This window comes from Octopus sinensis, linkage group LG2 (assembly GCF_006345805.1).
Source record: "Octopus sinensis linkage group LG2, ASM634580v1, whole genome shotgun sequence".
Lineage (NCBI taxonomy): Eukaryota > Metazoa > Mollusca > Cephalopoda > Octopoda > Octopodidae > Octopus > Octopus sinensis.
The window spans coordinates 91,854,772-91,867,711 of NC_042998.1; the positions used below are offsets into that span (position 1 = coordinate 91,854,772).

General features: G+C 32.3%; 1 protein-coding gene across 1 annotated transcript in view; it reads left to right on the plus strand.

Annotated features, from left to right (window-relative positions):
• Positions 1 to 1,577: 1,577 nt before the first annotated feature.
• The window catches only part of LOC115225273 (myosin light chain kinase, smooth muscle), a 36,111-nt gene continuing 24,748 nt past the window's right edge, over positions 1,578 to 12,940 (plus strand). Inside the window, exons 1-6 of the mRNA XM_036515495.1 lie at positions 1,578 to 1,855; positions 6,938 to 7,243; positions 7,374 to 7,485; positions 8,665 to 8,837; positions 9,529 to 9,816; positions 10,925 to 11,239. Of these exons, the coding sequence (XP_036371388.1) occupies positions 1,726 to 1,855; positions 6,938 to 7,243; positions 7,374 to 7,485; positions 8,665 to 8,837; positions 9,529 to 9,816; positions 10,925 to 11,239 (1,324 nt within the window). The 5' untranslated portion in view covers positions 1,578 to 1,725. The remainder of the gene's footprint in view (positions 1,856 to 6,937; positions 7,244 to 7,373; positions 7,486 to 8,664; positions 8,838 to 9,528; positions 9,817 to 10,924; positions 11,240 to 12,940) is intronic.

Consider the following 12,940-nt stretch of genomic DNA (forward strand, 5'->3'; position numbering starts at 1 on the left):
TTTCCATCTACCAGTTTCACTCACAAGGCATTGGTTGGCTTGAAGCTGATAATAGATTGATTGGTCTTTTCCTTTGCTTTCCCTGCAAATCCTAATCAGTACAGAACTTTGCACAGTAAGCATCTTGGAAAACCTTGATCAGTCCCCTCTATGGTGTGTCTTCACCTCGTTAATGTGCCTTCAAGGATCTGTTCTGAGACACTTCTTAAATATTCTCTTTCCATGGCTTTGTATTTTCCAGCATGAGTTGTTTTGTTACTTCAGAAATGATGACCTTGTCTGGCTAGGGTGATGTTGGCATGACGTGGTGTTTGCCTTCATTGACATGCAACAACCAATTAGAAGTGGTATAGGGGAGGTCTATCCTTGATTCTAGTTGTGGATAGTTTAATGGTATCTTTGGTGACATTGTGGTATTTATTTGTGATCACGACAGTGACTATACTCTCAACAACTATGTGAAAAGGAAGGGAGAATCAAGAGGTGTCTCTGTCTTCTCACAACTACATACTCACTTAAAACAATTGCCAAATGCATGGTACATATAACCATGCCATATTTATTCAGCAGTGATGGCTGCCTTGAAAAACAGAAGTTTAGAGAAAGTACATAAGGACAGATCCTTGCAGTGTTTCACTTTGAACATTTCTATTTCTAATTGAAATTTGTTGCATACTATTATATGCTTGGTAACCTGGAAAATATGTTGCTGGTCAGCATTTTGCTTTGCTTCTTAAGGAGATACTTAATAGTTTGTGTATAAGCAAGTGTTTTATTGATGGTAATGGAACTTAGGATGGCATGTAGGGAGGAAGTTGCTGCAGACATCATATATTTTTTTGTGAGGAGTTTGTTGATTTGATGTAGTGATTGAAACGTGTGTTGTGATCTACAGCATAAAGAACTCTCCTAATAAAATCTGAAAAATTTTTTGATCTTATTTCCATTATTTCCTACATAGACAGACTCTCACCTACTGCCTCAAATTCTAATCTGTTCTAGAGATAATCTGTGAGAAATGAATCAAGTAATATTAAGTAATGATGTGCAGTTTTATCTGTAACTCATTTCTGCACCAAACTGGTGCTTACACTGTCTATCCTTCATGGTTATTTACTAATTTCCAATGTAAGTAGTAAATGAATGCTTTTGATTTCTTGGGAAAATGGTACATGGTAAACTTTTAATAAATATTTTCTTTCCTTTATTTTTGTATCTAAAAGGATTGCTTTCATTTATAATGTGATGGTTATAAATCTTATTATTTTGTTTTGTTATTAAATTTAATATGTTTTAAGCTTTGTTAAAGACAAATTGAGAGGAAATGTTATTTACTAATTCAAATAACTATTCTGATAAATAATATATAAAAGTATTAATATATGAAATAGTTTTAAATTTAAAAGCATTCCATAGTAATGGTAAACATTTCAGGTAAAAGAAAATTATTTTCGAAAAGCTGCAGGAAACTTCCTTTTGACATTAAAGGTAAGATATTTCATAATCTAAAAGATTTAATTATTTTGTTAAAAATAATGTATAATATATGTATTCATTTTAGAACCACCACCACCTCCTGAAAATATTGTTGTTGATGATGTGAACTATGACTCTGTGACTTTATCATGGAAAGAACCAAGGAATGCTTCAGTGACCAGCTATCTTTTAGAAATTAAGCATATAGAAAGAAAATTCTGGAAAAAGGAAGCTCGATTGCCTCCTTATATGCTTCACTATCAGCTGAAGAATTTATCTGATGATGATATACTTTTAGTTCGAGTATCAGCATCAAATCAGTATGGTACCAGTGAACCTTGTACTCTCACCTCACCCATACATATTAAATTTCGCACGAGTAAGTAGGTATTTTCCTGATATAAATGGCACTCATCAGTGTCTTCTCTTAAGGTGAAAATATCAGAGAGTAATTAGTAATTTCTTTAAATATACAGACTATTAACTTTTTATGTAATCCAGTCAAAACATTGTCTCTTAGAATTAATACTGTATTTATTGGGTTCTAGTTTTTTGACAGCATTCTTGATAAAAGAAATATAGATGCACACACACACACACACACTCATACACATGCATACATGCATATATACATACATACATACACATATACATACATACATACATACATACATACATACATATGTACATACATACATATGTACATACATACATACATACATACATACATACATACTACATACATACATACATACATACATACATACATACATACATAAATATGTACATACATACATACATATAAACAAGAAGACCTCTAGAAACTACAAACCACTAAACAAGCATAGTCCTTACCAGAATTAGAATCCTGATGAAAGACAATCACATAATATCACCACAAGATATAATATATACCACAAAACCACCATAAACCAAGAATTCTCTAAATGAGATCAAACATAAGAGCACACAAGAACTAGAATTTCAATAAAGGGCAACTTAGAGCCATGAGAACACAAGTAACAAACATTCACATCCAACACACCACACACACACACACCACACACACACACACACACACACACACAAAAGAAACAAAAACATCACAAGCACATCAAATGTATACATTCCATCTTCAGCTGCCTAACAGATATCAATTTCAACACTTAAGCAGTACCACTGAATCTGGTAGTATCAACTGTTATAAAACATAAATGCTGCCTGGAAATCAATAGATAAGAAGCAGGAACCAAACAGCACAATATGTACATTATGCTTATACCTATTTATTGTTACAAAACACAAACATCAAATCTTAGATATAAATCATCACATCACATTGTATCTATCTTTTACTTGTTTCAGTCATTGGATTGGGATACTGTCCTAAAAGATTTAGTCAAATAAATCAACACCAGTACTATTTTTAAAGCCCACTACTTATTCTATTGGTCTCTTTTGCCAAACTGGTAAGTTACAGAGATGTAAACAAACCAACACTTGTTATCAAGAAGGATGGAAACAAACACAAACACACATGCATGCACGTGCACACACACACACACACACACATACAATAGACCTCCTTTAGTATCTGTCTGCCAAATCCACTTATAAGTTTTGATCTGCCTGTGGCCATAGTAGAAGACACTTTCCCAAGTTTCTATGTTGTTGGACTGAAAGTTAGACCACGTGGATGGGAAGCAAGCTTCTTAACCACACATCTGCACCTATGTATATATGTGTATATATACACAAACATGTGTGGATGTGCACATGCATACACATTTCATGTATCAAATTTTGCTGGAAACTTATAATTTTGAATTTCATTTAAATTATATTAAAATCAGTATTTTTTTGCATTATTAAGTTAGTAACTTTCAATTTTGGGACAAAATAATCAAATTAAATCCTACATAGGTGCAGGAGTGGCTATGTGGTAAGTAGCTTGCTAACCAACCACATAGTTCTGGGTTCAGTCCCACTGCATGGCACCTTGGGCAGGTATCTTCTACTACAGCCTTGGGCTGACCAAAGCCTTGTGAGTGGATTTGGTAGACGGAAGCTGAAAGAAGCCTGTCGTATATGTGTGTGTGAGTGTGTGTGTGTGTACATGTGCATATGTGTGTGTGTCTGTGTGTGTGTCTGTCTGTCTGTGTGTGTGTCTATATGTTTGTGTGTCTATGTTTGTCACCCCACCATTACCTGACAACCGATGCTGGTGTGTTTATGTCCCCATAACTTAGTGGTTTGACAAAAGAGACTGATAGAATAAGTACTAGGCTTACAAAGAACAAGTCCTGGAATCGATTTGCTCGACTAAAGGTGGTGCTCCAGCATGGCTGCAGTCAAATGACTGAAACAAATAAAAGAATAAAAGAATATAAATTAAAGGTATCATAGACTATGAACAAAGCTCCTTGGGAACCATGTCAATTGCCAAATTTTCCTTTCTAGTAAAAGCCATATTTAATTATGCTGCTAATATTTCAAAGAACTTCCTGATTTTTTCACATACCATTTTGTTAATGCTACATGCATATATATATATATATATATATATATATATATATATATATATACACACATACACACACATACACACACACACATGCATAAATATATATATATATATACTTTCTCCTTAATTTTATGCATATATTTGATATAAAAACCTTCTTCATTAAATAGTATTTTCCAGTAACTTTACTCTATTTATAAAGTGAGTAATTTTTATTTCGAACCAATTAAAAACAATTAATTTTTTACAGAATAATTAACAAAAGTTATATGTATACTTGCATTTTAACAAACACCTTATGTATGTTGTCTTTATAAACCAGTTTATCAGTTTTAAATTTTTCATTTCAGAGCCTTGGTAACTTTGCATGCTTTGGTGATGCTATTGATAACTGAATTACACTAGAACTGGTTCATTTCTAGATTATTATTAGTTTTCTTTAGTTTTGAACTAACATTGAATGTTATATTTTGAAAACATTTTGAATAAATATTTTGTTTGGTTTTACAAGTATTTAACACATCTTTATAACCATAAATTATAATGTTGAATATGAAAATTTTTCTGCTCATCATTCATGAATATATGAATAATTTTTGTGTCATTCATACTAATGATATAATACATACATACATACATACATACATACATACATACATACATACATACATATATACATACATACACACACACAAAAACACATGCATGCACACACACCATCCCATGGAAGGTGGACGTTAAATGATGATACATACATACATGCATACATACATACATGCATGCATGCATACATACATACATACATACATACATACATACATACATACATACATACATACATACATACATACATACATATCACATCACATGTTAACAGCACTTAGACATATATGTAAGCAAGTGTGTGAGTATGTAAAATTGATTTTATTTCACTTACTGTTACTGAAAATTTTCAGCAAAGCAATCATCAAATAATTAGATATTCAAATAGAGAAACGTTTCAAACTTTGACTCAATGATTACGTCTCCTGCCTTTCATTTATTTGCAATTATATCAAAGAAATTTGATTCAAATCTTCCCCAAAGAGAATTCTAACCAGTTGTTGAAAAATCCCTATTCTGTAAGCATAATCATTTGAATGCTTATTTATAAATTTCAAGGTATATATGACCATTGAGTCTTGTCACTAGACAACTAATTTTGCTTAAATATTTAGGTAAAGACTGAATTCTTTTCAGCTGCAAATAAAGCTGTTCCCTCTGCTTCATACATTCATTATTCTTAAGATTTGGTGTTTCATTTCTGGACATTTCCTTACCAGATACATAAATTTATTTTACTATGCACATGAAAATAAAAGCTTAAACAATTAAGCCTTTTTTTAAACAATATACCTTTTATATATCAAAGGCTTAATGTACCTTTAGAAAAAAAAAGCAAATGAAAAAACCCCATAGAAGACAATAAACCAATTTTCTGAAAGGTGCTGGTAATTAAAAACCTGACAAATCATTTTTGTATAACAATATAATTTACAATAAATGAATTGCATGGAATAGGGTAGACAATCTAACAAGAAATTGTGACACATATGGTATCTTTGAAAATACAGTGGTCATAATCTTTCACTTGGAAATAGCTAGTAATATTTCACAGCCCTTACAGTTATACTTTTATAATTCCTTTCATTCTTCAGCCTTTCATTGCTATGTTCAAAATACTATTGCAAATACCAAGTATTGTGAACTGAAAATATTGAATGTGAGCTATGTGAGACTGGAGGCCTGAATGAATCATTCACATTTACTTTGTACAGATGTCCCATGGCTGGCAACCAGATAGAAAACATAAAGGGTTTAAGTATGTATGTAAACCTGTTTGTTTTTATGTATGCATCTTTTGCTTACATTGTTAGTGGCTATATGTGCAAGACTATGATATACTCTTTTTTACATATCTCTTATTCAATGCAGTATTTCCATGTAAGTCAACTATATACGTAAAATATCTGGATTTTTTAATGCTTTTTTTCAATATATTGAGTTTTAAAATATGTTCAGCATGTTTCTGTTTTGTCAGTTTTTGAATATTTATTCAGCTTATCCTTTTGAAAATTCTTTTTTTTCTTTTTTTTTTCAAACCTTGAAGCATGAATTATATTTTTCCTTTCAAATATTCTTAATTTGCATCTCTTTAGGATGTGTTATTATTATTTTTCTCATGAACATCATTCTGCTAATGATCTAAAAGCATGTTACTTTAATGTAAATTTTACTACTCCATTAAATCACTATCCTGCACAAAATTTGGTATATTGTTGGTTTTTTTTAAACAACAATATTAAACTTTACCTGTCAAATGTTGTTTGCATATTTATTTAATTAAAACACATTTTTAAATAGGAAAATTTATCTTCTTAACACATTAAATCAAACAGTTGAACCATATACATTCTAATAATATTTCCTGGAAGAAACTCCTTGTGTTATCTCAGCTTAGCCTTAATCATTATTTTTTTTTCAGGAAACATGCACATAAACGCCTGCCACATCTCTCTCTCTCTCTCTCTCTCTCTCTCTCTCTCTCTCTCTCTCTCTCACTATATATTTTTCTGTATACATACATACATACATACATACATGCATAGATACATACATACATACATATATATATATATATATACATATATATATGTGTATATATATATATATATATATATATACATATATATACATACATGTACATACACACATAAGTGCATACACACACACATATATATATGTATGTGTGTATGTATATGCACATATATAAATACATTCATGATCTTTCATCACTCTGAAAGAACACATGAGGAATTTGAACTTTGAGTTGATTTATGCAATAATATTGCATAGATTAAATTTATTTATCAATGTAATGTGTTTTTTACCCAACAGGAGTTCCACTTGCTCCTTCAAAATGCCCTGAAGTAATTAGGTTTGGAGAAAGCTCAATTAAAATGTCATGGGATGTTCCATTGGATGATGGTGGATTTTCGATCATTGGTTATCAAATAGAGAAAACTGAAAGGGCAGGCAACTTCTGGACAATAGTAAATGAAGTTCCAGTGACAGATACCAAATATATCGTTGAGAACTTGCAAGAGAACTCAACCTATCACTTTCGAGTAAGGGCTATTAATTCTGTAGGATTAAGTGACCCTTCACCATCAACGCTTTTGATACTTTTCAAGATAAAAGAAGGTATATTACTTTATATTGATTTATCTTTGAAATTTGATACTACTGGAACAATTTTTATTAGTGTTTATGAGTGTGTGGTTCTATATTCTGTAAATGATATTATTGTCATAGAAATAACCTTATATTCCAGTCAGTGAGCCACCTTATTTCAAGGATGAAATCCAAGACATTTGTGTGGAATGGGGAAAATCAGCTGAGTTTTCTTGTGAAGTGGTTGGTATTCCTACTCCAAATATAACATGGTAAGATTTCTCTGACTCATATAAATCTTTCCTTCTTTTTTAAAAAGCTGAAGTATAGCAAACTTTTATTCTTAATACTAAGAATTAAATCTGAAACTGTTGCATATGCATAAATATGTTTACCTATATGTATTCATAATGTAAAGCAACTGCATGAAAATATCATTGACATATGTTTCTCTGAGACATAATACTACAGAAACAGTAGAACATCCCCATCTATAAAAGAAATGTTCAGCTGGAAGTGTTACTGGTATAGTATATAACTATACAACTATACTTTCAAACATTGATAGATCATTCTTAATAAAGGAAAACTCTGATGGTTAGAATGTGTTACATATATGTATGCTTGTGTGAGAACTTGTGGGATTTTTTCGATGTAAATTGATGTATTAAGTCCTTGTAGACAAAAGGAATGGGAGTAAAACTTAACCAATCCTCCAATAAAGGCTGAGAAATGCTACATTGAAATATGTTCTAGGATCAGTATGATTGACTAAAAGCTGTTGTTGCTTGAGAGAAGAGCTTTCTCCTTTATCACTTTATTATTATATTTCCCTGGATAATTCATAAATATCCACTCACATGTATTAAATGATAAAGTGGTAACAGGAGAGGGAGAAAGTGTGAGAAGGAAGAGAGACAGAGACAAGATGTAAGAAGGAAAAAGAAAGAAGAGAATGGGTGAAAATTAATGAAAAATACTGGAAATTGCAGAAAGGTTGAGGGGAGATATTAGTGAGAAAAAGTGAGAAGAAATTAAATCCATTATGTATAATGACATATAAAGTTGGTCCATGGAGTATGTTGAGCAAAGAACATACTGGAGAATGATAGGGAATACGAGGAGAGTGTCTGTGCCTGAGTATAAATTTTCTTTTGCATATGCAAATGTTGAAGATCTCTTTCCCAGCATTGCAATATTGAGATAGAAACTTGGTTGTGATTTTTTCCATTAAAAATTCTGTTATCTTGCATCTCAAGCTGATAACATGGAAACCAATAAGAAAACAAACTCTATGCAATAGAATTCTACATTTCATTAAGATTTTGAAGAATGCAGAATTCCATAATGTGAAAGATGCCTGTGTATATATCTATATATGAATATGCAAAGTTCTTAACATGATGCTTGTCAAGATTTCAAATTATAAGTCCACTATTTCTTCTCTAAAGGTACAAGAGCTGTTGTCAAATCTTCAATGGGCGCAAACATAAGATTGACACTGTTGGAAATGAACAATTGTTGACCATAAACAATGTGGATTATGATGATTCTGGAGATATAGAATGCCGAGCAAAGAACAAAGTGGGATCTGCTTGTAGCAAAGGAAAATTAGATGTTTATGGTAAGAGAAGTTTATTAATAATATTTTTTTTAATGTAAATTTTTTCTTTTCTTTAACATTTACCAAAGTAAGGTTACAAAGATTATGAAAAGACCTTATTTTAAAAGTTATGCTTTGCTGAGTCAAGGGTTGGAAGGGCCAAAAAAGTATTTATGCTTTTTTGTGATTATAATGCACTAAAAACAATTAGCAAAGGCAGCTTGGTATATGTTGTCAAATTATACTTGTTTGCAAGTCATGGTTATGTTTAATATGTACATGCATATATACATATACACATATACATACACATCACATGTGTACATGTACACATAATCTTGAACTAGATAGTACAATTTTATTTCATCTCAGCAAGATATTTATTTTTTTGAAATCACTCACTGCACAACAACTCAACATATAGCCAGTGCTATGATTTTATGCCTCTGTGAATAATAAAATAGGAAGAATGGAATTCAAATGTACAACATAAAAAGTATAGAATATTTATCATAAGTTGCTTATATAGTATGCATATATATGCATGTGTGCATGCATGTATGTGTATGTGCGTGTGTCTTTAACTGATATTCGTTGAAATCATAAGTCCTTCTGTAATTATTTACTATAATTATGAAACATTAGTTAATAATGAAATTTCTTGTTTCTTTTTCTTCCTTTTGTTTTCAAAAATATCAACTCTATTTTATAGCCCCTGCCAAAGTCAAACTCTCTGATTATTACAAGAAAGGACTAAGATATTTTGAAGGAGACACAATGAAAATTAGCATCCAATTCTTTGGTAAACCTCGGCCTGTTATTCTTTGGTCTAAAGATGGCAAAACAATCAAGAACAATCGGCATACTTGTATTAGAAATCTAGAAAAATATACAACTCTCGTGGTACAAAAAGTTTCGAAAGCTGATGCCGGGGTTTATCATTTATATGTCAATAATCTTCATGGAAATGATTCTGTTGATATTCCTATCACAATTATTGGTAAGTTTAATTTATTCATGATAGTAAATAGAAAAGAGCAACAGGTCTACTGAGAGTAACCTTGTCGTTTGCTATGTTGTAGATATGTTTTGCATTCCATCAGTGGGATCTTATATAATTTATGAGTGGTTATATGGAGTGCTTAAACCAGAATTCCGCCAAAACATTAACAGCTTCTTTATCTGTAACCTTTTACTTGTTTCCATCATGCTGGGGCACTACCTCGAAGAGTTTAGTTGAAAAAATTGCCCCTGGTATTGATTTTTATGTCTGGTAATTATCATTGAAATATTTTAATTACCAAGGCAAAAAATTACCCCAAGTCCTTTATATGAAGTTGGGACTCCCATAAGCTTTAATGCACAAAAAGCTTTTTAATATATATATATATATATACATGTGTGTGTGTGTGTGCGCGTGCGTGCGTGTGTATATATATATAAACATATATAATGAAGGTGCATGGCTCGGTGGTTAAAATGTCAGGCTTACAATCATGAGGTAGTGAGTTCAATTCCCAGTCTGGGTTGTGTATTGTGTTCTTGAGCAAGACACTTTATTTTATGTTACTCCAGTTCATTTAGCTGTAGAAATGAATTGCGATGTCACTGATGCCATGCTATATTGGCCTTTGCCTTTCCCTTGGATAACATCGGTGGTGTGGAGAAGGGAGGTTGGTATGCATGGGTGACTGCTGGTCTTCCATAAACAACTTTGCTCAGACTTGTGCCACAGAGGGTTATTTTCAAGGTACTATCCCATAGCCATTCATGACCGAAGAGGTTTTCTCCTTCTCTCATATACATGGCTTACAAAATTCATTTGCAAGGCATTAGTGGGGCTGTAGCAGAAGACTTACCCATGATGCCATGCTGTGGGCCTGAACTGGAAACCATGTGGTTGGAAAGTTAGCTTCTTAGCCACACTGTCATGCCTATGGTAATGTAATTTCTAATAGTGTAACAGAATATATTTGAAACAAAAATAATCTTTCTTTTGTTTTTGCAGTAAACTGAATATTTTTCTTCTGATTTTTCAATCACAAATATTTAGTTTTTTAAGAAAATAGACTATATTAATTATTTTCATTATTATGTTGATAACACAGGAAAACCAAAAACTCCTGGGAAACCAACTGTTACTAATGTAACAAACCATTCAATTGAGATTTGCTGGCCAGAATCAACCATTGAAACTTCGACTAATGGCTATATTATAGAGAAATGTGACTTAGTAACAGGAATATGGAGGTATGCAATGTCAACAAATACTTGTCAGGCAACAATAAATTATTCTGAAAGAAATAAGAAATACAAATTTCGTGTCCGTGCTGAAAATGCATTGGGTGTTAGTGAACCAAGCAAACATTGTGAAATTCTTATTAAGGAAGAAGTTAAGGAAAAAACCAGCTCTGACGAATTATGTAAGTAATTTGGCAGTTTTTAATTTTCAAGTGTTTAACTAAAACATCATCCTTTTTATATTTCCCTCTCTACATATTTTTGATCTACATCACTTTAAATCATAGGTCCAAGAGTGATTGATCTCTAAAAGGTTAAATGGGTTTGTGTTTGATTCTGCTGTGCACCACCTGAGACAATTGTTTTCTATCAAAGACTAGTTTCTATCAAAGAGTGAAGTTTACCGATGGAAAAGTTGTGGAAGCCTATCATAGAAAATGTTCCTGTTTAGTAGTTGTAGACTTAAGCTACCATCATGTGGTTTAACATCCCCATTTAACCCAGCAAAGCCTTTTTTTTTCAGTCAAAGTTCCTGGTCTGGTAAATTCATAAGGGCCATTGCCCTTCCTCTGCTGACAAAGCCTTAAAAATTAAAGTTTTAAATTTTAAAAATTATGTTTTATGAAGAATTTTAAATGGGAGTGTACAAAGTAAAATGATTTCTTAGATTTGGTAGTAAACTTGAGCTGAAAATGGTAAAAAGATCAGCATATGATAATGGAGTTCTCTAAATGGAAGGCTCAAATAATTGAGCTGCAGCAGCCCTCCACCCATGTCTGTCTTGTGCCAGTCTACAAAGTTTTGTAAAACTAGCTTCCTTGATTTTATTGCTAATCTGGTTTTATGTCATCCTCTTGTTCTTTTGTCATATGCCGTACCTGCTAACAAGAACTTGTCAAGGTTTTACCTTCTAAGTATATAGTCATTGGAGCTCTAATTTCTTTTCATGGTAATATTTAACAATCTTTCCAGGCACTTTATCTTGCAAAGGACCCACTCATTAGTTCTTTTATTCATCCAGCTTATTTTGAGAATGTGTCTACAGCACCATTGTTCAAATGCTTCAATTTGATAATGAGGTTAAATAGATTATATCTTATGAACTGCTGTTAATATTAAAGTCTGGTGAAAGGTAACACGCTGGCAGAATTGTAAGCACTCCAGGCAAAATGCTTTATGGCATTTTATCCGTCCTTGCATTCAAATTCCACTGAGGTCAACTTTGCCTTTCATCTTTTGGGGTCACAAAATAAGTATCAGTTGAACAACTACCCTTCCCCAAAAATTATTGTTCTTGTGCCAAAATTTGAAACCAATAACAAAAATCAGGTGTAGTATAGATTCTAATCTTTTACTAGTTTTGTTTGAGTTTTTTACTTTCTTTTTTTTGGTTGAAGAGATTTCATTTCCTTAAACCTTATTCAACATCTGTGTTCTAAGTTGGCATGGATTGGATGGTTTGACAGGATCCAGTAGGTCCAAGAACAGCATTGTACTTCAGTATCTGCTTTAGTGTGATTTCTACAGCTGGATGCCTTTCCTAATGCTAACTACTTTACAGTGTGTATTGAGTGCTTTTTTATGTCACTGACACAAATGATGTCAGCATGCAACTTGCATGGCAATGATTTCCAAGGTGGTGGTGGTAGATGGGGTGGCTTTATGCTAGGGTACAAGGACTTCAAGTATAAGAGGCTGGTGCAGCACTGGTTCTTGTAAAAGTAGCTAGATGGTTACTCACATCTAGGAGAGAAGGTATGAATGACCTGCAATGGGATAAATAATGAGGATGAGGTGTCCAGGTGTCCTGTCAAGGTGAGCAGAAATGAATGAATGACTTCACAAAGGAAAAAATATGAAACATTTCGATTTCTTATTTCTTC